Source organism: Sparus aurata, chromosome 19 (genome assembly GCF_900880675.1).
Source record: "Sparus aurata chromosome 19, fSpaAur1.1, whole genome shotgun sequence".
NCBI lineage: Eukaryota > Metazoa > Chordata > Actinopteri > Spariformes > Sparidae > Sparus > Sparus aurata.
Genome location: NC_044205.1, coordinates 14,828,231 through 14,852,624, shown reverse-complemented (window position 1 = coordinate 14,852,624; position 24,394 = coordinate 14,828,231). Strand labels below are relative to the sequence as shown.

Below are 24,394 nucleotides of genomic sequence, written 5' to 3'. Positions count from 1 at the left end.
GTTAGAGCAACTATTTTCATATTCTTACATATCAAGAATATACAGTATATTACATGATACAACAAACACAAAAATGGTCAACTTCCTCACATATCCTGTGGGCTGTAATTGTGTTTAGTCTCTATTATGTTCATGTCAGCACATATCCAGCATGGGTGTGAAAGAATGATTATTCTTCTCAGGGGGAAAGACACTCATTTACAGAATACACTTTGAGGCAGCGCAATCATCACATGTGAACTAGGTGCAGCAAAATTTTTAAAAAGACAAGAGCAATTCCTTATTTGTAAGATCATGCAGACTTAGAACCAGGAGATGCAGACCCTAGTAAGTTTGAGCTTTTGCACACACTAAGCTTCAGTAGTTACAACAACAATTTCCTCAAAAAAGAAATACTTTTCAGCTTTGGCCTCAATTCATTGCAGTAAAACCATGAGATATGTAACCTATTTGTACCGAGGGGTGCAAGTAAAATTTCAAAGTATGAGGATTAAAGTAAAAATGGGCTACCTGTCAGGAAATATTATTTTCAGCAAGCTGCCACACATCTTTTGCCACACAACATATCTTCATATTGCTTATTATTGGCTTTTCTCATTGTCATAAAAAAGAGTGATTCTGATGACATATCCTGAATGTTCTGGGCCATATAAATGTCTCACTTATTTCTATACACCCTGGTAATTAATTTAAATCATTTTGCATAACCTCTTTGCCTCCTTAAACCAATAAAGAGGTGGAATCTGTGGTTCTTCTGTATTGCGCTGAGTAACCAACTAGCCGGTCTTTCTTCTAAGATTGTTCAGGTCACCACACACCAACACTGTAATAAGTCTGGTTTTCAGGGGAACCAAAGTGGATGCTATTGACTGACAAGCCACATATGGGAAGTGGGGGTCACATTTTGCAGAACATGTGCATGTGTTTGCATGTTGCCTCTGCATTCTGGTTGCATTCTCATGCCCATCCCCCTTATTCATTCCTTTGCAGTGTTCTGTTATTTACAGCTTGAGGTTACTTCTACAAATTCCATGCTGTAAAGCAACTTTACATTAACCCTTCCAAACTGCAACCAGCACACCCTCTGGCAATAACTGTGTGGCTCAACCTGGTTACCTGACATCAAGAGTCATTTTTACATTGCCAGTGTTAAGAGAAACAGAGTACCTTATCAAGTAATGGGAAAAACAGCAGGGGAGATAGCCTGAAGCATAAAAAAGGGAAATGTGCTGTTGGCAGTCCTGCTCTGTGTTATGCAATCAAATAGAACAGTTTGAACATGTAGATTCTCCAAACTTGTGTAGGTTTTTTCCTGGTTTTCAGTTGCCCATAATCCAGAGTTCTAAGACATCCTAATAAAATGGAAGAAGTCTATGATATGAATCTTTATTACTCACTGTGCTGGACGAACAGAATCTAACTCAGAAGATATCAAGTTAATTCAAAATTAGTCATTTGAAGACTTGACAGAGGCTGCAGTTTATAACTATAACATTAAAGAGAAACATATTGTGCGCTTGACGAGTCTACTTTGTGTCGCATTAGGAATGGGAATGGATATGATCTTATTGGTATCATTTTTGATTCTGCTTATGGGTCTGATTCTTTATCAATTGCCCTATAGATTCTTGATCAATTTTCTCTGTGGAAAAAAGTATGCTTTCACAGTCACATACATGGCAGTCCTGGAATTTAAGCCCATGTTACATAGAAGGATATTTCATATTTGCATGTTGCTTTTGTTTGCACGCTTAACTAAAATGATCATTTTACAGGCATTACAGCTAACACTCGTGTCATTGTTCTTCTCGAAATGAAGCCATTATTTTAACCATTGCCTTCTCCTTCTGACAGCTGTCAGAAAAAATGCTGGCATTAATAAATGTAATTGATACATTCAGAGGCAAACAATTCTGCCAGATTGGACAATTTGGAGTCAGTTCTCTACTGGAACTGATTCCATCTGATAATGAAATAACCGTTAGTGAGAGGATAATGTATCAATTTCCGTCTTTCTCAGGCTTACATTAAAAAAAATACAATGATTGCATAGCTGCATTGAGGTCAACCTCTACCTTATGTTGCCCCCTCAGGCTTAACTCCAAAGCCAGGTGCCTGTAATCTATTGACAGATTACAGCTTAGATGCAGAATAACAGCTTTGGATCTTAACTGTCTTGGCCACACATACTGTAAATCAGGCTATGAAGGCTGCGTAATCCACACTAAACTGCCACCCTTAACTAAAAGACAAAAAACAAACAAAACTGTCTAAAATTAACTTGCAGGTAGTGTCTGTTGCAGTGATGTCCATCAAACACCCCAGGTTTCCTCAACCGAATACAGAGATGTGGATTTAAACAAAACAGACTAACTAAAAATAGTATCTGAGTTTCAAAGTATGAGTTTTTAATGTAGCAAGAAACAACAAACAAGGATCAAAAACGGCCAAATCATCTGTGCACCAATCGCTGCTGCCTTAGCCTTAAAAATGCAATATTATTTTATATATCAAAGGGAACAGTCTCTGATGTCATGAGACATGCCAAACTGCATCAACAAAGAGAAACAGTGGTCAAAAATTTAAATGTAACGATGAGAGGATATGGCCGACATATACTGCTTCTAATGAGATAGATGTCCAAATAGAATTCCTCTGACCCACTTACATAGAACCAAATTAATATTGACGAGCAACTGCATGCTATGGAACTAGTCAAAAAATACGTATATTCTATCAATAAGGAATTTCGAATTAATTTGCTAAAGCAGTCTCTGCTCGCTCGCCTGTTTCATAATGTCTGCTAACCACAGCCACACACAACAAAACCAAGCAGGACAATCACAGACAGACAGATATTTCGCAAAATCAATTGTCTTTCCTCTGCATTTTGGCCTTTTGCAAACCACGGTTAGGCTCACTGATGAGCATTTGGGAAACAATAATGTCATCACTGCCATTCACACATGTCCGTTCCTTTTTTTGAGCATGCACCTGAACATCAACAGCGACTACCAATTTGTTTATGTTTTCCACACTTTACATACTGTGTTCTAAGTTAACAACTTAACTTTGCGGTTTACAACAGAAAAAGCTCACTAAGCATGCTGAGAATGCTTTTCTTTGGTGTTTGATGTATCATTTACGTAGACTTTATTGCTGCCTATCAGCTTAGCATTAGAGTGTTTGGAGTCATTTTTGCCTTCTCTTGTGTTAAGAGATATGTTCTAAAAATGACCAGACATTATAATATACCCACATATGGACAAGGCAATAAATAAAGGGCAAGAAAGCAGAGCAGTACACTGCATCAAAAGGCCTATACACCTTTTTTATTTTCCATAAACCATTGAATTGTCACTTTTTACACCATTAGCAACTCCATGGGAACTATTTCAAACCAACATATAAATAGACATTTATGTACTGAAGGAATAAATGAAAGCTGCTGCTCACTTATTGCTCAGCTCCATTTGTTTACACTTTGGAGCGCAGTTCTCCTCAATCTCAAACACCAGATAAATTCTTCAGTAAACAGGCTGGTTTTACTGTAATAACCACGTTATGATTATTAGCAGCAAGCTAAGTAAAGGATTAGGACAGGCTATATATTCATAATAAGATTGCAAGAGTGAAGGAACCTTAAGTACTCCAGATTATATGCCTTGGCCTGTTGACAGAGCGTTGTCTCTTTGAGTTCAAAAATAATGTGTGCAAAACATCGGTAAAGGGTTTAATAATTGGGATTTGGTGCTAAAAATATCTCTACATCCTCAACTATCCAACTTTGCTCTCCCTCCAACATATGAGTGTTGGCCCAGCGCAAATATTCAGCAAAGGAAGGGAAAGAGAGCAGAGCACAGAGATAAGCTGTCTTGCATGGGAAGATCTCTTATGACACAAGGCCCTAGGAGCTTATCCTACATGTGCACAACAGGAAGCCAAAGAAGAGTTCACTGCTCAGACTCAGACACACACACACACACACACACACACACACACACACACACACACATACAGTGTAGTGCTTACATCAAAACCATGCATATATCATGTGAGATATAATTGTAAAAAAGCTTACTAAAGCAAAAATAAGTAATGATTTCAGCACAGTCACTCATTTACACTGACAGTACCTACCAACCTCTGGACAGCTGTCATCTCCTATCTATCAATCAAATGCAATAACACAAAGGCACATAGCTGACAGCAAGTGGGACTTAATGTAGCACATCAGAGGGTCAAGATAGACACAACTGTGGGGGATCATAAGGACATTAGATGGTCTGACTCACCGAATGGTTGACTCCCCACATAACCACGCTGAGCAGAGGGTCGCTTGCACGGAAGAGCTTCACTTTCTGGGCAACGAAGTGCTTTTTCTTGGTCTTCGTTTTGCTCGCAATAGATGCAGCGATGCTGGCCGCCGAAGCCATATTTAAGCAAACTGGCTGGTTATTGCAGTCTGTGCGATTATCTTGAAAGAGTGTCTTCCCCTTGAGGTTGGCACAGCGGCCACCAGCTCACGACTCAGTATTACCAATACTATTCATTTAGCCAGCTTGCAAATCAAAGTGCCCCAATTCTTCTCTTCATCCGACGTCCCACACAGCTTGCCCGTCGCTATGGCCCTAACTCGACAAGAACTAATGTGAGAAAATAAGATGTCTTTAAGCTAATACTGCTGCTTTCCTTTGCCTAACAGTCCGCTGCTGTCCTCAGCCCACATCATAAGTCACCGCTCTTCCTTCCTTGACTGGTCTGGAGCTCTCCGCACCCCTGTGATGTGAGCTCTCACTGAGCTGGCGTTAGCATAGCCGATTAGCTTGCTAGCTAGCAAGCACCAACGATAAATTTCGTAAAATTAATAAACGTATAAAACAAAAAGTATGTGAAGCCCAGTGACAAACGACACACAAATTACGCGCAGCCGTACAATCGATTACTAAAATGACACATTAGTGATGATGAATGGCTAACTAAACGCTCCTGGCCATCAGCTAACCTTACTCCCTCCGACCTTCGCTAGCGAGCTACGTAACGTCAGCCAACTGACGGCACAAAGCAGAACCGGACTCCGTTCAGCTGCTAGCTACCATTAGCCTGCAAGCTAACTATTAACATTATCAGCTCTTAACTAGCAAAGCGGCTCAGCCCTCGTACGCGTCTGTTGTCAGTCCGTAGAGATGACAGGGGTACCGTGTCATATTCCTGCCCCGCTTGAATTGAAACGCCGAGGAGCAGCTATCTAGTCGTCAAAACCAGCGGCCAGTCAACTCCGTCTGCAGCGTAGAGGCTCATGTGTGCTGCTGTCAACTGACAGCTCGACGGAGGAGGGGAGGTGACAGACTGCGCTTTGCAGTGCCTGCTGCGCTGATTCGCTGCAACCCCCTCCCTCCGCCGGGTTAATGCTACTTTTTCTGTGGCGTTTAGCAGCAAAGAGGAGTCCTTTTTTTTCCTATCAGTCTAATTTTGCATTTAGATTTCAATTTCACGTTGACAGCTGAAAAAAAACAAAAACCCATTTGAGTGTGAATACGCAGCATTCGCTGGACATTTTCAGGTGGGCCGGTTCTATGAATGTGAGCGTGCATGCGTGCGTGGGCGAGCGTATTTGCAGCTCGTGTAATAATAATTAGCAGTAAAAACCTGTACATCATCACAGCCACCCCCCATCCTTGATTTGCTTTAGTTTAGATTAATCGGAGGCTCATTTCAGGCTGCAGAGCGATAATGTCCCACACCACCAGCGGTAATGTCTTTAGAGGTCATTTGATTTTCTGGTGCATACTGTGCTGTTTCCACTGGCACATTGCTGTGTCAGTGCCTCTCTAAGAGCAGGAGGCATCAAGTGTGCTGATGCTGTATAGAAGCTCATTTGTTTTATGACTCACCCTTCACAGCAGCGCATAGGTCCACCATTGCTATGACCTACAGATGAAAGCCCCGCTCTCAACACATACACGCACACTCTCTCTCACACAATGGCCCATATATTCCCTTGTCATTTTTCAATATAAACCCTGTTCATTTTTATGAAGGATTAGCCCACCTGTTCATGCAAATGTGAGCCATGACTGTTTATTAGTAGGCTAGATCAGCAGACCTAAATAATATAATTTACATTTTGTTTTGTCATCTTTTGCAACTTTTGGTGTTGTAATTTATCATTTCGTTGTACACTATACATATTACAGGAGTGTCTGTGTGACAAATTAAAATCGTTTAATTAACTGATACACTCACATTTGTGTTGCCAAAATATGCATGCAGCAAACCTTCTCCAGTCCACAATTTAAAATCAGACACGTCGGATATGTTTTAACACTAAACTGTCTGCTAATACAAAACTAGCCATAAAGCTAACAGGTGAAGCCCTCGTTAGCCCAACGTGGCATCCGTTGCCTAGCAACGCAATGTCAACCTCGTTTTCTAAAACACCAAACTAGCTACTAGCCTGATAGTTTATGCCGGCGGTCGTGGTTATTATACATCTTTAACTTGCTATTTAGTTTGGAGAGAAATAGGTAAGGGATATTGAATATTTTAGATGCGGAGCTGTTTGTCTGTTTCCTTTGAATGCGTCATTTGTGAACACTGCAAGTGTAGCCGGCTAAACTGTCAGGTTAGCTTCGGGGTTTAGCTAGCATGCCTAACTAAATTCATGAGTACAAGACAGAGTTGATTGCATTGAACAGCGTATGTGCCTTTCCCCGCCTCTAGGACACAGAATGGGGAAGAAAGTGAGAAAAGAGAGTGAAACTCCATGCAAGGAAACGGTGAGAGATTCCTGCTATGAAAACCTTATCATCTTTACCCCTTTGATGAATGTAGCTTGCGTGTTTGTGACGCGTTTATGGGTTTCGTGTCCGCTGAAAACGCTATCCTGAAAGCATACACGGGCACGGACACAATAATATAAAGATATAGCACAGATATAAAGCATTAACACATCTCTCCTCACGTTACCAGTTTGAACCACTACCTGTTGAGGGAAAAAACCCAGCAACAGTCGTGCTGCTGCTGAGCTCACCAGAGGAGGACATCCTAGTTAAAGCCTGTGAAGCAATCCACACATTTGCAGAGAAAGGTACAGTAGGGTTTCGCACTGCTGACACATTTGTCTTTGTTTGTTTATGTTGAGCAACTATGCAGCTGAAAAGCGCAAAATATATTTGTGTTTGACCACTGTCCTGTCTTATCTCCTGACCTTTACTGGGAAACCATCTGTTTCCATTCTACCCTCATAAAACACGTGTATGCTTTTGTATATTAGGAGCAGCTTACATGTTTAAAATGTTATTTCGAATCAAAAGTCACTGGATAATAAATGAGTCTATGTCTAGTCTTTTTCTTTTATGTTTAATCTCACTGCAGTGTTTATCCTCACGACTTCACAGATACACAATAAACGCCCACATGCACTCAGGTCTGTTGGGCACCACACTCAATTTCCCTGTTCACTGTCTCCCCCTGTTGTTAGGAGATGAGAACAAGGTTTCACTGCTTGGACTTGGGGCATTGGAGCCTCTCTGTCAGCTCATCAGTCACGACAACAAGCTAGTCAGACGCAGCGCCCTCATGGCCTTGGGCATCATGACCGCCAACAGTGAGTCAGACAACATAGGAAATCAATGCAGACTCGCCTTCTCAGTCATTTGGTGGCGTACAATGCAACCAAGTGACTGGAGTTTTGTTGACTTCCAGACTGAATGGTGGGTTGTGGTTAACGCTGTCTCATGTTTTCATTGAAAGGCGATGTAAAGAGTGCTCTGAAAAAAATTGATGTCATTCCATCAATCATCGATAAACTGTCACTTGAGGGTGAGTCATTTTGATCATGAGATGCATAGACCCAGAAGTATATATTTACTGTGTATACGCGGCAACAAAACTAACAAACGACACAATTTCCTCTCTCGTCTTCAAGAAGATGTAGTTGTCCATGAATTTGCAACACTGTGCCTGGCCTCTCTGTCAGTGGATTTTGTCTGTAAGGTCCAGATCTTTGATAGCAAGGGCCTGCCAACTCTGATCCAGCTCCTATGCAGTCCAGACCCTGATGTTAAGAAGAACTCGCTAGAGACTATATTCAACATGGTTCAGGTGAGTCAAAGAGGTTAAGAGGCTATATAATTATAAAACTAACAATTGTAAGGATCTCACAAGTCATAGTCTTGTGATTCAGAAAATTGTTCTTGCCTGTTTTTCTCCTCTGTTATGCTATACGTATGAAGGACTACCAAAGTCGCCAGGCAGTGCATGAGTTGGGCGGGATCCCTCAACTTCTGGAACTGTTGAACTCGGAATTCCCTGTCATTCAGCATTTGGCTTTAAGGACGCTGCAGAATGTCACCACTGATAAAGACACACGCAACACCTTCAGGGAAGAGCAAGGATTTGAGAAGCTAATGGATATCCTCAGTAACGCGGTAGGATTGTGTTCCAGAGAGAAGACATGCTTTTGTTGTGACACTCTCATGTATGCTTCATGTTGCCCTGTAGTTTTAATAAAATGCAATGAGGAATTTGAAATAATTGCTAATGTGTGTATCATTAAGTACAAAAAGGTTTCTTTTGAATCAGCACTTGTTCTCACCTCCTAATACCTTCTTGACCCCATTCGAGGTCTGTTTCCTCTACATCCTCTGACGCGCATCATTTTTAATTTTTTACAGGACTTCAGTGACCTCCATATTGAGGCCTTACAGGTAGTTGCTAACTGTCTGAATGACAGTGAGAGTTTCCAACTAATCCACCAGGGTGGAGGGCTGACGAGGCTGACAGAGTTTATTATCACCCCTAACATCACTGAAATCCAGTCCTGTGCTGTTAAATGCATCGCCAGGGTTGCTCAGAGCGGTAAGCAGAAAAGGAAACAAAAAGATAATAATTTTCTCTTTTTCTACTATAAGTTTGGAAATCGTAAGGGTACTAACTTAACATTCCAACTGTGTGTGTAGCTGAGAATCGCAAGCTGCTCCACGAGCAGAATGTGGAGAAGGTTCTGGTGGAGCTTTTGTCCGTGTCGGATGTCAGCGTGAAAACAGCAAGCTGCCAGGCTGTGTCCAAAATGAGCTTTCATCTAGCCTGCAAAGACTGCTTCAGAGACCTGGGTACATGAACTTGAACAACAAAAAGCCAACATAACATCAATACTCACTAAGATGATGTGTGAATGTGTTGGTTTTCTATGTGTTTCAGGTGGTATCCCTGAAATTGTACAGTTGCTGAACAATGAGAGCTTGGTGCTGAGAGAGGCAGCAACGCAGGCCCTTTCCAACCTCACACATGGAAACAAACTCAACGCATTGTGAGTGACAGACAACCTGAGGACATTTCTTTTTGTTATTCTTGGAATGAGTTTGGAATTTTGTGTTCCGTTAGTTATTTGAATGTCATAGCTACAATAAGTTACTGCAAAAAACCTAAAACTTTATTGATTTCAAAGTATTTTGAGTGTGTATTCCACAAAGTGTTAATGATATGTATACCTTATTGCCAAATGTGTACAAAACACTTTCTAATACCCAAATTTTAAAGTTGAGCAGTGAGCTCTCCTCTCCACTTTTTCACAAATGATTTTATGCTTCATCTGTCCTCTCTGTCTTGCTTCATGTTTCAGTACTACTTTCTCCATCAGTTATTGAGACTACCCTCACATGCATAATACCCTCACTACACTGACTCTAAATGTTTTCCCCTATATGCTACTAATTCATGCAGTCACATGTGACATGCAAGCACTACAGAAATACTATATTGTATGCCGTGTTGTAAGACTACGTTTATAGATTTGAAGCTGATATTCCATAATTTCTGCGGCATCTTCCAGTGCAGTGTACGAGGCAGGCGGCCATGAGATCCTCGTCCAGCAGCTCTATGGAAACTGTGCTGGGACGGTGGCCAATTCTGCCGCTACACTTGGCAACATGGCAGGACAGGGGGTCATCCGCTGCAGCATCTTGTTGCATGGAGCCATGCAGGCTCTGGTGGAGCCCTTGAAGTCCACAAATGTGCAGGTCCTGGTCAACACCACACAGTGCCTTGCAATGCTGGCCTGCGACACAGAAGCGAGGGCAGAGGTTGGTGTTTTTTGTGTTCAAAAGGCTGATTATTCTGAAATATGGACAGGTGTGTTTGTATAAAGCAAATATGATTTAGTCTTACTGTTACTGTTTTTGTTTTTTTGACGGAAAACACAATCTATAGAAATCTACCTCAAATTTACTCCCTGTTCTACATAGCTCCAAACTGCTGGAGGCCTTCAACCACTGGTCAATTTGCTACGCTCTTATCACAAGGAGGTGTTGCATAATGCATGCTTGGCTATCAATGTCTGTGCCAGTGATGAGCCCACTGCTGTTGAGATGTGCAGATTTGGGTAAGACACTGAGATGACAGATGACAATTACATCAGGGCGTGACTGATGAATCATGAAATGTAGAATTGGTGGATCATTGTTTAAATGTGTGAAGTAATTCACAGTAAAGTCAGAGTAGTATCTTAAGTAGCCAGTAGATGGCAGTATAGGACAGTATTATTGCCAAATACAATAATGTATGGGTCATTTTGTTCATGTGTGTATGTTAGTGTGTGCATTTTTATGTTTATTATCAATAACTGAATATCTATAGACGTGCTTGTATTTCTGTTCTGTTTGTGTGTGTCTCAGAGCCGTGGAACTGCTTCACGAAATCAACCAATCAGTGAAACGTAGGAGTAGTGTCAGCAAGCTGGCCATGACCAGCCTGCTTAACTCCAATTTGTCTGTTAAATACAGCCTGACAGGCCATTTGTCCTCCACTGACATTATTAGGGATGGCTTCTATGATGCTGGAAAGGTGAGTGTATGTGTGTATACTAATGCAGTTAATGTGAGGTAGATGTCTCCTGAAGAAAGTAAGCAAAAAGGAAAAAATCCACAGATGTGCTCATAATCTCATGTTCATTATTCTAACAACTGTTTATTGTCTAGCGGTAGACACACTGTTATAAGGGGCATTTGAACATTTTAACTTCAGGATAACTAATAATGTTTCTTTTAGGCTTGTGGAGGTCAGAGGATTCTGACTTTAGAGGAACTGTCTGAGCAGCCTGTCAACCAGCAACGGCCCATTATATTTGTTAACACAGCAGCTGAGTATGTTTTCCTGAATTTTTTAGAATATCTATGAAATAGAAGTAAACCAATGTTGGGGAATCTACTTTGAAGCTACCAATGACTTCAAGTGGAAGTAGTTTAACTACAGCAAATCTACCCAAGGGAGAACTCTAGTTTGGTTAAAGAGTTAGGAGTTAAGAATTACCCACCTGTTGAACTCCAAACAATGTATAATTTTTTCTGTTTAAATAGGTGTAAGAATATTTCCCTTTATTACATTTTTTCATGGCACTTTTGAGTGTATTTTGTTTATATATGAGAATTAAAAGCTTAGAGAACTTGTGGTATATAGCAAATTACCTCATGCAGACATCTGCTTGCTGTAACTGTCATATATGTTGATTTATTTATTATTTATGTTTAGTTATCCTTTTGGAATATGTCCTCCTGTGGGACAAAGTGGAATCAGGAGTCAGAGGCCAGAGCTAACTAGTTAGCATGCTAACTGCATTAGATGTCTCTGCAGCACAAGATGTCTTTTACACCAGGTCAAAATTATGTTGATCATTATAGTAAATGTTATAAAAGAAATTCTTGCATTGCACTTTAACTAAGGCTACTTCAACAAAGAGTTTAAAACTGGTTTGTAAAAGAAAATGATCAATCTGACTATGTACGTATGATACAAGACAAAAAGGTCACATGTCACATGGCAAAAAATGCCGCTCAGTTAATTTATTGCAAGTGCCCAGGTACCCCACTATTTATGAGCAGGTGCAAAGACTGTCAGTTTTGAGTTACAGCAGAGAAGCTGTGGTAAAATAAAAAATAAAAAAATAAATGAAAATATGCCTTTTCCTCTATGGCCTTAGTAGTGTAAAATAAATGGCAAAAAGTCATTATACAAATATGAATGTAGTTAAACAACCAACAAGCTACTGTAAAATGTAGTTAAACTACCAGTTTGATAACATGTAGTTCACTACCTAACGCTAACTTCACTTCTTTTTTATTTTATTAGTGTATCATATTCCAAACTAGTAAACTCGTCACATTTACAGCCAAACAATGACAGCAGCCTAGGCCTTTCACACTACAAGCAGAGTGAGACATTAACAAGAACAACCACACAGATAGTGATGAAGCATCGGCTGGGACAAGTTCCCTACACTACCAGCCTACTATGTAGTTTGTCAGTACAATTTATTGTAGCTGTTAGATTACTATCACACTCCCCTTGTGTGCTCCAATCCAGTGCTCCACTTTTTTTCCTTTCTCTTTTCCCCCTCTCCCCGTTGCCTTCAGTGTGCCCCGTTAGCAAGGCCTCTCAGGGTAAAAGATCCCATTTTTTGAGGTGGACACACACTCAGGGTAAAAGAGCCTTGTGTTTAGACAAATGGACTTAGACTCACAACCATGAAAGTGCACAAGTGCACACGTATGATGATTCAGCTGAAGACGTCTCCACGAGATACATTTTTTGTGTGTGCATATCAGCAAAAAATCCCATATGTATTAAAGGCTGTACATGCACACACGCTAATGCTCCCACAAGCTTTCAGCATTCTGATGAATTAACGTTGCCAAAGAGAGCAGTACCCCCTCAGGGTACCTCAGGTTCACCCTATTGTCCCCCGTTCAGCAAGCAAACACACACACACACACACACACATACACACACACACACACACACACACACACACACACACACACAACATCTCAGGCATTCTTAAACAGTGTGTTATGTAAGGTGGCTTAGTATGACGCAAGTTGAACTTTTTAACTTTATAAAGCAAAATACACCAGACATGTTCTACCTCGATCTTGTATATGATCATATTGTGTGTATATGATGTAAATCTGCAAAAAAAATGAAGAAAAAAAATTGTTTTGTGTTGGCACCTTCTAGTTTTCTTCTGTGATTGATTATTCATTATTATGCTCATATGTGTTTTCAGCATTTTGCATATATATACTCCTCTTGTAGATACTGGCAAACCATTTCAGAGATAGTACAAGATATAAAAGGATACAAAAGAACCTTGCATAATAACAACCATCGTATGTTGAAGTAACAGAACATGCTCTTGGTTTTGAAGAACCAAAATATAGTATATGCACAATAAAGCAGAGTAAATTACACCTAAATGTTGCACATATGGCAATAACTAAAAAATATACAAAAAAAAAAAAAAGTTGAATGATAAAATAACACTGCTGTTTTCAGTTACATAAAGCATTTTATTCTTGTCCTGTGGCAGAGAGACAGTGGATGTGCCAGATGAGAGCCAGAGCAACCAATCAGAAACAGACACCAGCAGTAAGAGAGACCGCAGAACATCAAGGTGAGAGTGGCTGTGCATGTGGGGGAAGGGGATACATTCAGTATTGTAAATGGACTTGCATTTCTATAGCACTTTTCTAGTCTACAGACCGCTCAAAGCACTTTACGACACTTGTCACATTCACCCACTCACACACATTCATACACTGATGGCAGGGGCTGCCATGCAAGGTGCCAACTGCTCATCAGGAGCAGTTTGGTGTTCAGTATCTTGCTCAAGGATACTTCGACATGCAGCTGGGGGAGCTGGAGATTTGATTCAGATTACTAGACGACCTGGTCCACCTCCTGAGCTACAGTCGCCCGCACAGTATCATCATATCGAACACTACATTGCATATTTTTGCTTTTTTTTTTAGTGTTTTCTTATAAAGATGTGCATAATTTAGGAACATATTTTTAACATAAAAAGATGCAGTTTCAGTTGTTTCATTTTAGTATAAGTTTAAGCATAGTCTCGTAAAATCACCACTTATTTTCCTGCCTATTTTTCAGACACTGACTCAGATTTTGGTTTAATAACTCCCCTTCTGGACAGGAAGAAGAAGCAGAAAGATGAGACTCAGCCTGAGTCTCCAACAGAGAAACAGTGGAAGATGATGGATGATGTCTCATTACCGCTTCTGGTTAAAGAGGTCAAAGAATCCATCCTCCCACTGAGTGAGGAACGGGAGCAGTATGCTGCCTTGGCAAGGTGATGATTACTGCAGCCAGCACATTACTTACAATCAGAGATGTTGCCAAAAATATAGAAGAAAATCAACATTACATTAAACGAATGGTAGTTATTGTTTTCAAATCTCCAGAATGCATCTGACCCACACATGCAAAACAAACAATACACATTTTGGTAGTTCCTGCGTTACAATGGATGTTGTTGGTATGCATTTTGGTGCCAGGCTGGTGAGTGAAGCCATGGGCGGAGCAGTGGAGATGGAAAAGTTGCACGAATTCCCATGGGTGCTGCACCTCAGCGAGCTCAAGTTTCAGCTCCAGTCTAATGTTGTTCCCATTGGTTTGATCAGAAGGGGAATCTACCGCCATAGGGCACTTCTCTTCAAGGTACTGCTGACTTAACTACCGCACAGCATCAGCTTCATCAGCATCTCTCAAGTTTCATATACACTATAACCATCTTCATTCAACCCATTTCTTGTTTTTAAGTAATCACTCCCTGACATGTCTCCTCTCTTTACCTTTTCAGTGTCTGGTTGATTGCATCGGACTGAGCTGCACACTTGTCAGGGGTGAATACAACCGTGCTTGGAACGAGGTACTCCTCTTCACAGGGAATCCATCCAGCAATGGAAGGTCATCACTGCCCTGTCGGTACATAGTGGACCTCCTGCACCAGCCTGGAAGCCTGCTGAAAGCCAACACCCCTGCGGCTGTGCAATACCAGACTATATAGACAAACACTGTAGTGTCAGTGACATTTTACTGAGATACATTATAGATTATTGATCTGTATTGTATGTGTATTTGCTGTATGGTAGCTCTTTAAAGCATACAGTATTAATCAAATGATCAGTTGATTATTTTCGTGCATGCATGAGCCTAAAAGGGGAGCTACCTATGTCAGTGTTTATCTTTGAATGTTGAAATGTGAATGTGAAAACAGTCAAACTAGAGTTGATATTATTATATTTTTGTTTTCACTTTAAATTTCAGTTCAGTTCAGTTTGCTTGTTTTAGTTTCATTTGTTTCGTTTCATAATTATTTTTCTTATTTTTAATCATTATATTGTGGGTATTTAAGATTGTAGGCGTTCAGAGTAGAACTAACTGACTGTCATGTAGACATCCCAGTAGTAAACATGCAGCAATGTCCACTTATGCTTGTTGTGTTGATGGAAAAGCGCTGTGAATGTGCCGTCTGCCACCCTGGTAGATAAAACATGATGAAGTGCCCACCCCTGTGCCCCTCCAGTAACCTTTGTGCGCTCAGGTGCCCATCTGTTTTTATCATACTGCATGCTAGAATCAATCAGCACAAAATAAAGTTTCCAATATGACTTCCCATTACACCTTTTGGTTTATAATGACTTGACAGTACTTTAACAGGACATGTAGTTATTTTAATGTTTTTTCTTTTCTTTTATTGTAACACATAGGCTAACATAGCATACCATATCATTCTACCCCAAGTCAACTTCATTTTTCTAGCCATAAAGCTACGATATATGATGCTCTTTGCACATTGTCCGGGCAGTAAAAAGCCAGGGAACCCACTTCACTTTGACCTACATGAGTAATAGTGTGAATTTTGACCGGGTCACCCAGCACACAGCCTGCATCAGCCTGCATCAGCCGGGGGGAGGACCAGCGCGAACTCGCCGCAGCCCGGACAATCCCGCCGCACTGAGCGCGCTGAGCTTCCTCTGATAATGTGCGCTTGACTTCAGAGCGCACTTGACTCCGCAGCTGCAAACATGTCCCGTCTCGTCGTCCGTCTCTGCGTGCGCGTTTCTCAGCAGGCGACAGCCAGATCCGCGGTGTCGCCGAGGAGGATCCCGGCGTTCATCCGTCCCGTGTCCACATCCGCAGGTTCGTTTGACTTCTTTTACTGTGGCGTCGGTCTTCTGTGTGTGTGCAGCCTGCAGGAGACCACAAGGCACATGCAAACTCAGGCAGGTGCACCGTGCTCCACTTTTCCCGTGAGTTTGAGGAGTCGGGCATTAAAAGAATCTAAAAAGAGGTGGTGGAGAGTTACTAAGTACATTTACTTTCTGTTCTGTTCTGTGCTTCTGTATTAAATTATTTCCACCTTCTACATTTACGAGGTAGGTCTCAATAGTGTCCTTTTTGAGTAAAAAAAGAAAACATGATATGCTCATATGGCAATAGTATGTAACTTATCTACCCAGTTGTTTACAAAGCAACTAGAATTGGCTTCACATTTTCAAAATACAGTATGTAAGTGCTCACGAGTGAAAAACATGGAATAATAAAACATTCTATAATAATATAACAGATTGAAGAAGCCATGCTGGCTCATGAGTACTTTCACTTTTTATACTTTTAGTACGTTTCGCTGACAATACTTTGGAATCATGACATTTACTGGTAACTTGGTATTTCTACTTTTACATAAGATCTGAGTAGCCTACTTCCTTCACCACAGCACAGAATGGATCTGAGAATAAGAAAGAGGCAGCCACAGGTTACTAGTTGTGCAAAGAAGAATGTAGTTAGGTTGTTAAATACTTCATTTTTAAGTTAGTTGAGTTAGGGCTCGATGATATTTAAGGACCGTCTCCTCTCCTCTCCTCTCCTCTCCTGTATACATCCAGCAAACAGTTAATTTTGCTCCAAATCCTATGTTAACAGTCTTCAGGGTCCTGCCATATCTCATGTTTTTAATTATTGATCAGCTGACACTTGATCGATCATGAACACAGGATTGAATGCCCTTCTGGTATGTTCCATGCGCACATCAGAACTCTACTGTGACTTCTGCTCTCTGCAGGCCTGCGCTCTCTCACCCGTTATGATGAGACCACAGACTGGCAGAAGAAACTGACCCCAGAACAGTATGTAGTCACCAGAGAGAAAGGGACTGAGGAGGTGAGAAGTGCATGCACATCAGCAAAAGCAATCTGTGTCCAAGCAGCAATATCTCAGTGTACCACACTGACATACATATTGTGTCATAACTATCTGTACAGCTCCTGCTGGACTTTGTTCATCACTGTACTGTTGACCTGTATCTGGTTTGACCTGCCCCGCTCCAGAGAAGCTGCTCTCAGCTTTAAACAAAGTGTCATTTCTACATGTAATAATGAGAAGAAGGAAAAGTTACTGTAATGCAGTAACAAAATCATGACTAATAACATGGTGAAAACATTTTTGACTACCACTACTGTGTTCATGCTTTAACACTCCATGTGTATGTGTGTTTTTAGCCCTTTAGTGGGATCTACCTTAACCATTCAGAAGTGGGGATGTACCACTGTGTCTGCTGTGATGCTCCACTATTCAGGTAACAATACTTCCTTTAATAATACTTTTATTCACTAACGTACTCTGCTTAGACTTGAAAAGAAAGAGGGAAAAATACCTCAGTCCATCTCTACCCCAATGACTTTGAATAGGCAGTCAAAGGCAGGACTCCTGACTGGTAAACAAGTTTAAGACAGGCCTGAGAGAGTTTTTGTGTTAGATGCTCACTGAGGAAATGTTCCTTCCTCTCTTAATAGTTCAGAGGCTAAGTATGACTCTGGGACAGGCTGGCCAGCATTCAAAGAGGCTCATGGGACATGGGAGCGGGACGAAAGCCATGCCTCCATCATCCGTCGCCCTGACAACAGTCTGGGTAGCACGGGGACAGAGGTCCTTTGTAAAAATGTGAGTTGTATTCTGAGCAATGAAGCCAAAGTTAATGTTTGCTTTGATATAGTTGTCCTAGTTAATAAAGCTCAGTGCATCTGTATCTCATTAATAATATGCATTCAGAATGTCATACTTAAGTTTCTTTTAAAAAAATCTCATTATTTCAGTTTGTTTGTGTGCTTGATACAGTGTGACGCCCACCTGGGGCATGTGTTCGAGGACGGACCGGACCCAACAGGTCAGCGGTTCTGTATCAACAGCGTGGCCCTGACGTTTAAAGCCAGAGGAAACGGCAACCCTGAGGAAAACTGATGAATTACACGGACTTGCAGAAATCTCTGAAAACACACTGTTTCACGTCAGGCCAGGCAGCATGAAGGTCCAGAGTCAGAGGGTTCAGTCCCTGTTTTTTGACCAACACCGGTCTAGAAGTGAGAGACATTAAAGTGTTTGAATGTTTGAATGTAGGTAGGAGTGGAATATCAAACTGAAAGACACTGAACTGAGATCTTTGGACATGTGCCCTGGAGAGAAGTCTACAAATCTGCTGATCCTACATGATTTACACAAACCCTCCAGTCACTTAATGAAAAACACACATCCCAACCAAGTATGATTGTTTTTTGAATCATTTTGAGAGGCAAATTTGATCACAATGAATCTTAAGTGAATGGTGTTTGTCTCTAAGAGTAGTTTGGATGAATAACTTGTATTGGACATAGTGGCTAACCCCACGATGTTACAGAAGTTCATAACGTTTGACCTGTAAAACTAAAAATGGCTGGCCTCTTAATGATCTATCCACTAAGGCCTTTTTAATAAATTATTTCTTCTTCATTTGATAACTTTTCTTATATATGGATTGCCTCTGCTTTTAAACAAGAACACCATTTATATCTTGATTTTTCTAGCTAACATTGTGTTACGTAGAGCAACCAGTCATCTCTTTTCTTCTCAATGTTTGGCTCGTCTTCATGTCTGAAAAAATGTCTCAATACACTGGGCCTGCATTAGGAAGACCTCTCTTTATGCAAAGCTTGCAAAACACATAAAGGTATGAAATTGCATCTCTCTGCTTTGCAGATCAAATTACTTGTCCGTGTTGAGACTCATGCAAACTTGACTCATAATTAGTCAATAAATGCACATTTTACTTGCTCTCTGAATCTACAGTTGTGCTTTACTGACTGCTGAGTTTATGAAGTTTTTTAAGCCAGTATTTAATGAGAATTTATGGCTGCCCCACTGCAGTGTGGCGGCATGTCACAATTTCAGCTGCAGCATGGCCTCATTTCTGCCTGTAAACCAAGTTAATATTTAACTTAAGAGGCCATCCTGTCTCGTGTTGTTTGTCTCCTGCTCCCTATCTATTCATGCATTTCGCCTGCGCCTATGTGTTTGAGTTCGAGTAAAGAAGACTGGGATTAGTTGACTGCAGACAGAGACAGAAGGGACAGAAAACCCCAATACAATAACAAGGGGATTGAGTTGAAAAAGAAAGAGCAACCCCTACGAGAGGAAGCGTGATTCTTCAGCGTATTTCTGAAGCATATTTACTACGGACAGATACACATGATGAAATTTTTATGTGCACACCTGACTGAACGCGCGATCCCCTCTGGGCTTGTGCTCGGTTGAGATGATAACAATTTGTGGCTGCCCCCTATAGTTCAGAGGCACACATCACAGTGCTGCAGCATGGACTCATCTCTGCCAGTAAACCGTGTTAATATTTAACTGAACGGGCCATCCTCTGCTTCACATGCTCCCTGTCTATTCCTGCATTTCTTCTGTGTCTGTGTGTTTGAGGTTGACAAGGCAGATTGGGAATAGTAGACTGCAGTTAGAGACAGAGAGCGACAGAAACTCCAACACGAAAAGAAGAGAAGAGTTTAGAAAATAAGACCACGGGAGCTTCAGTAATCCTACAGGAGAGGAAAACTGATTCTTCGAGCGTAGTATTGTCAGCGCTAGGATGGCTGGAGTATGGCGTTTCATGTTGGCAGCGGTGGTGTTGACGTGCGTGTGCCTGTGGGGTTCCACTGAGGCCGTGGGGGGGGCTGTAAGTCGACCGCGACCCCAAAGACGACCTCCAAAGAAGACCAAAGTCGATCCTATTGAAGTGACCCCATCAGCCCAGAACATAGACATACAGCGGGTAAGAAACGAGAGGAAGAGGCATAGCTATAGATCAAATACAGCAGCGTATGTCTGCTTGGTGTGTCTGCATTCGAGGTTATATAAATAATCATTTTGTAGTTTTTTATATTTATCCCGTGTTTCATTACTGCCTTTAAAACAAGTTACAGAACTAGACAGGCAGAGAGTCCAGACTGCATGTGGCCTTGGAATAAGGTGACCATCTTCCCCACATATTATTCAAGCCTTGTAACGATTAAGATTCCTGACAAATTAAGAAAAAACAAAGAGCAACACTGAAAAGGTCTCCTTTTGATTGATTAGAGGTCAGTTTACGGGCAGAGGATTGCAGCTGCAGCCTGAGAGCACCACGGTGTGCCGTTATCTGACCTTTGCACACTGACAGTTCGATTTTGTTCCTGACTTGTTTGTCAGCATAGCCAAAAAGTGCTAATATTGCCTTAAGAAGAACAAACTGGAAGTGGACTTCTTCTGTGTACACTTGCAATGTATTGACTAATCTCCTTATCTGACAGGAAATCCAAAACAGCTGGGATGTAAATGCTACTTCAGCAAACTCCTGTCCAAGGCTACTTACATATTTTCCCCTAAACATAGAAACATTTGAATGCAAGTCTGCTCGGCTATCGATCAGTCTGGGGGCTGGCAGTGTGGACATGCTTGTGTAATTGTGTCAATATGGTGTTTTAGGCAATAAGGTTGTTTTTTTCCCCAGAGAAATAATAATTGATCAACAGAGCAGGACATATGAAACAGATGTGCCCCTAAATATTCAGTTTGGGTTCATTGTGTCCTGGTACAATCGGGAAGGGGAAAAGGGATTTGCGGGATCTGGATCACATGATAACTTCCTGTTCTGAGAGGGCCTCACAGATTATTTTTCCATTTGGAGACAATAGGTCACAGTCTTAGGAGCCCTTGTTGTTTTTCCTCTGTGCCTGATCCTGCGTGTATGTGTTACAGATGACAGGAATGTGGTACCTGCTAAACACGGCCTCTAAATGCTCCTACCTGATAAATCATGGAACCAGCGTCGAGCCTACAGTCATGAACCTCACACGTTCCCCCGACTCCGACCAAATACTGTCTGTTAGCACAAAAACACGACAGTAAGTACCACCGTCTGCATGTGTGTGTAGCTCACTGTGATTCTTCAGTGGTTTGATGCATCAGCAGAGGGGGCAAATACACCACACTGACTTCATGCTCCGACCACATGTGTTCGATTTTATTTGCGTATCCTCAAAAACAGGAAGAACGAGGCAGAACAGTTAAATCCATCAGCTTTCCTTCATCGCTTAAAAAAACGTTAAGGTCACTCTGACCTGGCTTTCTCAAACACACAGGGATGCACAATTCAAAAAGAATAAGGGGCGTGTTGTTTTTGTGGGACATTCCGTGATATATTTGTTATGATCCGAGGGTTATAAATCCTGGTAGCTCAAGCGGGGAAGCAGTTTCTTGGGTTCTTTTCTCGTAAGATATTCGAAAGCTGAGGGCCTGAGTCATGTGGTTCGCAGTAGACAGAATTCAACTGTCAATCCACCACAGTTTACAATTCCTCGAGCAAACTATGAACACACACGCACGTGTTTTGAACAAGCCAAATCTCAAATCTACTTTAGAGACAAAGAATCTAGACTACGAGCTTCCAAACTTTTAAATAGACAGTTTGTAAATTCATAATCACAACGTCTGTTTTTACTGAATATTTGGTGCCTCATCAGACACACACTCTTCTCTCTGCAGTAATCACATGTGTTGGGAGATATTACAGGTCTACCATATATCACCCACCCCGAGCCGGCTAACACTTAAAGGTCAGTGCCTGTCTTTTACTACCTTCTCATAGTTCAGTGCAGCATCTCTTTGTTTGAACCGCGCTCTCTGCTGTCTCCACCAGGAGCTCGCCCGGAACTGAACACTGAGATAGTGATCGGGGAGACGGACTACGACTCCTATGCCATCATGTACTACCACAAACTGGGCAAGATCACCATGAAACTCTATAGTAGGTCCCTGACCATTTCTTTTTTGTTATAAAGTTGAGATTGCAGCATGCATTTGTAACCTCATAATGTTGTTTTTTGTGCTCTGTGTGCAGGCAGGACTGTAGACGATCTCTCCGAGCCAATGTTGACCAAGTTTGAGCAGCTGGCAGCCAAGCAAAATTTGGGACTGGCATTCCTTTTTCCCTTCCCCACTTACAGTAGGTCCATATTTACCTAAAAAATCAAATCAAACTATGTTCGCAACTGCAATATTAAATGTAAGCTGGCATAATAAACCATAAGAATTGAGCCCGAACAGATCTCCAGTATTCAGCCCATTTGTAAAGGTAAGTGCGTTTCTTAACTGTTTGTTATTTTTTCCCCCTTCTAGGCCACTGTGGTGCTGTGGACCGGGACCATGTGATCAGTAAGTCGTGAAATAACAGCTCGCCACAGTCCTTTGATAGGAAGAAATAGTCTGATAATTATGAGTCTAACATAAATAAGAGACACAGGCCAACATGTGTGAATTGCCACTTTCAGAGGAGAAGAAGGCTTTTCTGGAAAACAAATGAGTTTCAGTCAGTGTAGCATGCAGGCTTAACGTAAAGTACATTGGGTATTTTCACAGACCATTGCACACTGCAGTATGCTGTATCTCGTCCCCTCTGTAGTGCTTCAGACTTATTTCATCCCGCTCAGTGTAACAGCCAGAGCGTTCACTGTTTCAGTGAACATGACATGTCGATCATCATTTCACCTGCACAGCTGCACCTCTGCTGCGTGCCGGTGGTTGAATGCACTCATCGATCTTTGCTGCATAATGAAATTTGTTATCTCTTCTGTTGCTCATTACTACTACCATGTGTGCAATTATATTCAATTACAATGTGGCAACACGTTTCTGCAGTAAGGCCAATGAGCGATTACAGTACAGTTATTGTGACATTACATGTGGGAAATGTCGGCGCCGGGTTTTAAAATGCAGTCCTCCTGTAAGACTGTTGGAGCCATCATGGATAGTCTGAAAACAAATGATCAAACTAGATACAGCGGAATCAGATATATTGCTCTTTTCTTCCTTTTCAAAACCTCGCTCTGACATTACCCAACATGCAACTAAGCCACTGAGTGACATCACTGAAGACAGTTTATCAGATCACGAGCCTCTTCCAGTGGAGCTGCGAAAGGTCTTATACTCCTTTTTTTCCACATATGCAGTGACACTCCCCAAGACCTGTAAACACACTTGTATAATGTGTCCAATTGGTTACCCTTTAAGTCACAGTTTCCCTTTAGATAATCTTGCAGTTTTTAATATTTAAACATGTTTCATTCGAATATATAAGCAGTGCCTTCAATGTCAGCTTATAAGAAAAGGATTCTTGGTGAGGAATCCAATAAAAAACATGTCAGCAAAATCGAAAAAGCACAGGAAACACGGCTTAGGTGGAGCGAGGGGGAGAGAGACTGAGAGATTGGTGGAGAGCAGATCTTTGAGGAATCCAATGACCTGCTGCCATGACCTTCCCCAACAGCTTTCACGTTTGCCCCTCAGGCTGCACGTGTCGAATTTGACTTGTGTAACGATCAGTTATTCAAACTTTGTCAACAACATGTTATTCAACCTCCGCCGTCCAATTAAAACGGGAGCACCGTTTCCATGTGAGTTATTTAACCTGTTGCCCTTTTCTATGCAGACTGTGTCCCTACATGCTGAGGAGGCAGAGCCATGCAGAAGACAGACTCGGCCTCGCAGTGTTGGGCAGTTCTCAGCAAAATATCTGAATGTTGTATCATTAGTCGGACATTTACATTTGTAAAACTGTACACTTGAAATGTTATCAGTTGCAGATGAATAAAACAAAACGGAGCACGATCAAGTTATTGTCAAATGTGTTCAGTTTAAAAAAGAAAAACAAATCCACAACGAGCCTTATCTGCCACCGGCTGGTTCTGTGGTGAGTGTTATCATAATGTTAACTCCATCCTTTGTTTTTATCCTGAGATTTAACATTCACAGTGTGCCTGTATGCATGCATGCATGCTTTGGTGGGTGTGTGTGAGGACACAAAGAGGGGGTAGGGAGTAGGGCTAGAGTTAATGCAGCCCAGATGTGAAGCCCAAAAAGGGGGTTGACAGAGTTGAGTTACAAAACTAGGTTACCAAATGTGCTTTTTTACCACTCAAGCCTCTAAAGCTCCACCCAGCAACTCTGTGCATTTGTTACATAACCAGCTGATTGCAAGTCGGTGCCTGTCAAAAGGAGACAAAAGGAGCTCTGATAAGTCCGTCAATAGGTTCTCTCAATGTAAACTGCACGGGGTGGTAAGTAGGGGGTATTATTTGCCACATAATGCAGAGATTTGTGCAACATTTGATGTCAAACAAGATGATACAGCTCATCAAACGTCTCTTCTCAATGTCTCGTTACAAAACTGAAAAAGAGTGAAAGGCATCTC

At 41.5% G+C, this 24,394-nt stretch overlaps 4 protein-coding genes across 8 annotated transcripts in view; 3 read left to right on the top strand and 1 right to left on the bottom strand.

The window, feature by feature from the left end:
- Window positions 1–5,532, bottom strand: part of pip4k2aa (phosphatidylinositol-5-phosphate 4-kinase, type II, alpha a) — a 33,503-nt gene extending 27,971 nt beyond the window's left edge. Inside the window, exon 1 of one of the 3 annotated variants that reach the window (XM_030397577.1) lies at window positions 4,296–5,532. In XM_030397577.1, the coding sequence (XP_030253437.1) occupies window positions 4,296–4,436 (141 nt within the window). In that variant the 5' untranslated portion in view covers window positions 4,437–5,532. The remainder of the gene's footprint in view (window positions 1–4,295) is intronic. The other 2 variants (XM_030397576.1, XM_030397578.1) reach the window with 2 other exon arrangements.
- An 837-nt stretch (window positions 5,533–6,369) lies between these two features.
- Window positions 6,370–15,474, top strand: armc3 (armadillo repeat containing 3). Of its 3 annotated transcripts, none has more exons than XM_030398647.1 (18): window positions 6,370–6,527; window positions 6,724–6,779; window positions 6,973–7,090; window positions 7,484–7,609; window positions 7,756–7,824; window positions 7,934–8,106; window positions 8,238–8,432; window positions 8,679–8,862; window positions 8,964–9,116; window positions 9,205–9,313; window positions 9,836–10,085; window positions 10,248–10,384; window positions 10,677–10,845; window positions 11,050–11,144; window positions 13,367–13,450; window positions 13,988–14,143; window positions 14,349–14,511; window positions 14,654–15,474. In XM_030398647.1, the coding sequence occupies exons 2-18, from the start codon at window positions 6,732–6,734 to the stop codon at window positions 14,858–14,860; spliced, it is 2,436 nt and encodes an 811-aa protein (XP_030254507.1). In that variant the 5' UTR covers window positions 6,370–6,527; window positions 6,724–6,731; the 3' UTR covers window positions 14,861–15,474. The 3 variants fall into 3 exon arrangements, with proteins under 3 accessions (XP_030254507.1, XP_030254505.1, XP_030254506.1); XM_030398645.1 differs by having other exon boundaries at window positions 7,931–8,106; XM_030398646.1 differs by having other exon boundaries at window positions 6,402–6,625; window positions 7,931–8,106.
- A 274-nt stretch (window positions 15,475–15,748) lies between these two features.
- Window positions 15,749–18,940, top strand: msrb2 (methionine sulfoxide reductase B2). The gene is made up of 5 exons (XM_030398648.1): window positions 15,749–15,996; window positions 16,919–17,016; window positions 17,355–17,431; window positions 17,649–17,796; window positions 17,971–18,940. Exons 1-5 carry the CDS (start codon window positions 15,882–15,884, stop codon window positions 18,091–18,093), a joined length of 561 nt encoding a protein of 186 aa, XP_030254508.1. The 5' UTR covers window positions 15,749–15,881; the 3' UTR covers window positions 18,094–18,940.
- A 613-nt stretch (window positions 18,941–19,553) lies between these two features.
- c8g (complement component 8, gamma polypeptide) lies at window positions 19,554–23,815 on the top strand. Its single transcript, XM_030398643.1, has 7 exons — window positions 19,554–19,939; window positions 20,905–21,050; window positions 21,691–21,761; window positions 21,845–21,952; window positions 22,046–22,150; window positions 22,324–22,359; window positions 23,633–23,815. The coding sequence occupies exons 1-7, from the start codon at window positions 19,757–19,759 to the stop codon at window positions 23,650–23,652; spliced, it is 669 nt and encodes a 222-aa protein (XP_030254503.1). The 5' UTR covers window positions 19,554–19,756; the 3' UTR covers window positions 23,653–23,815.
- The last annotated feature ends 579 nt before the right edge of the window (window positions 23,816–24,394 follow it).

Bases quoted from the DNA above. Each gene is read 5' to 3' on its own strand.
- armc3 (XM_030398645.1), top strand. From the start codon at position 6,732: ATGGGGAAGAAAGTGAGAAAAGAGAGTGAAACTCCATGCAAGGAAACG. The intron at 7,091-7,483 runs GTACAGTAGGGT...CCCTGTTGTTAG, and splicing joins CCACACATTTGCAGAGAAAG to GAGATGAGAACAAGGTTTCA. The intron at 10,385-10,676 runs GTAAGACACTGA...TGTGTGTCTCAG, and splicing joins GTTGAGATGTGCAGATTTGG to AGCCGTGGAACTGCTTCACG.
- msrb2 (XM_030398648.1), top strand. From the start codon at position 15,882: ATGTCCCGTCTCGTCGTCCGTCTCTGCGTGCGCGTTTCTCAGCAGGCG. The intron at 15,997-16,918 runs GTTCGTTTGACT...TGCTCTCTGCAG, and splicing joins TCCCGTGTCCACATCCGCAG to GCCTGCGCTCTCTCACCCGT. The intron at 17,017-17,354 runs GTGAGAAGTGCA...GTGTGTTTTTAG, and splicing joins GAGAGAAAGGGACTGAGGAG to CCCTTTAGTGGGATCTACCT.
- c8g (XM_030398643.1), top strand. From the start codon at position 19,757: ATGGCTGGAGTATGGCGTTTCATGTTGGCAGCGGTGGTGTTGACGTGC. The intron at 19,940-20,904 runs GTAAGAAACGAG...TATGTGTTACAG, and splicing joins AGAACATAGACATACAGCGG to ATGACAGGAATGTGGTACCT. The intron at 21,762-21,844 runs GTCAGTGCCTGT...TGTCTCCACCAG, and splicing joins GAGCCGGCTAACACTTAAAG to GAGCTCGCCCGGAACTGAAC.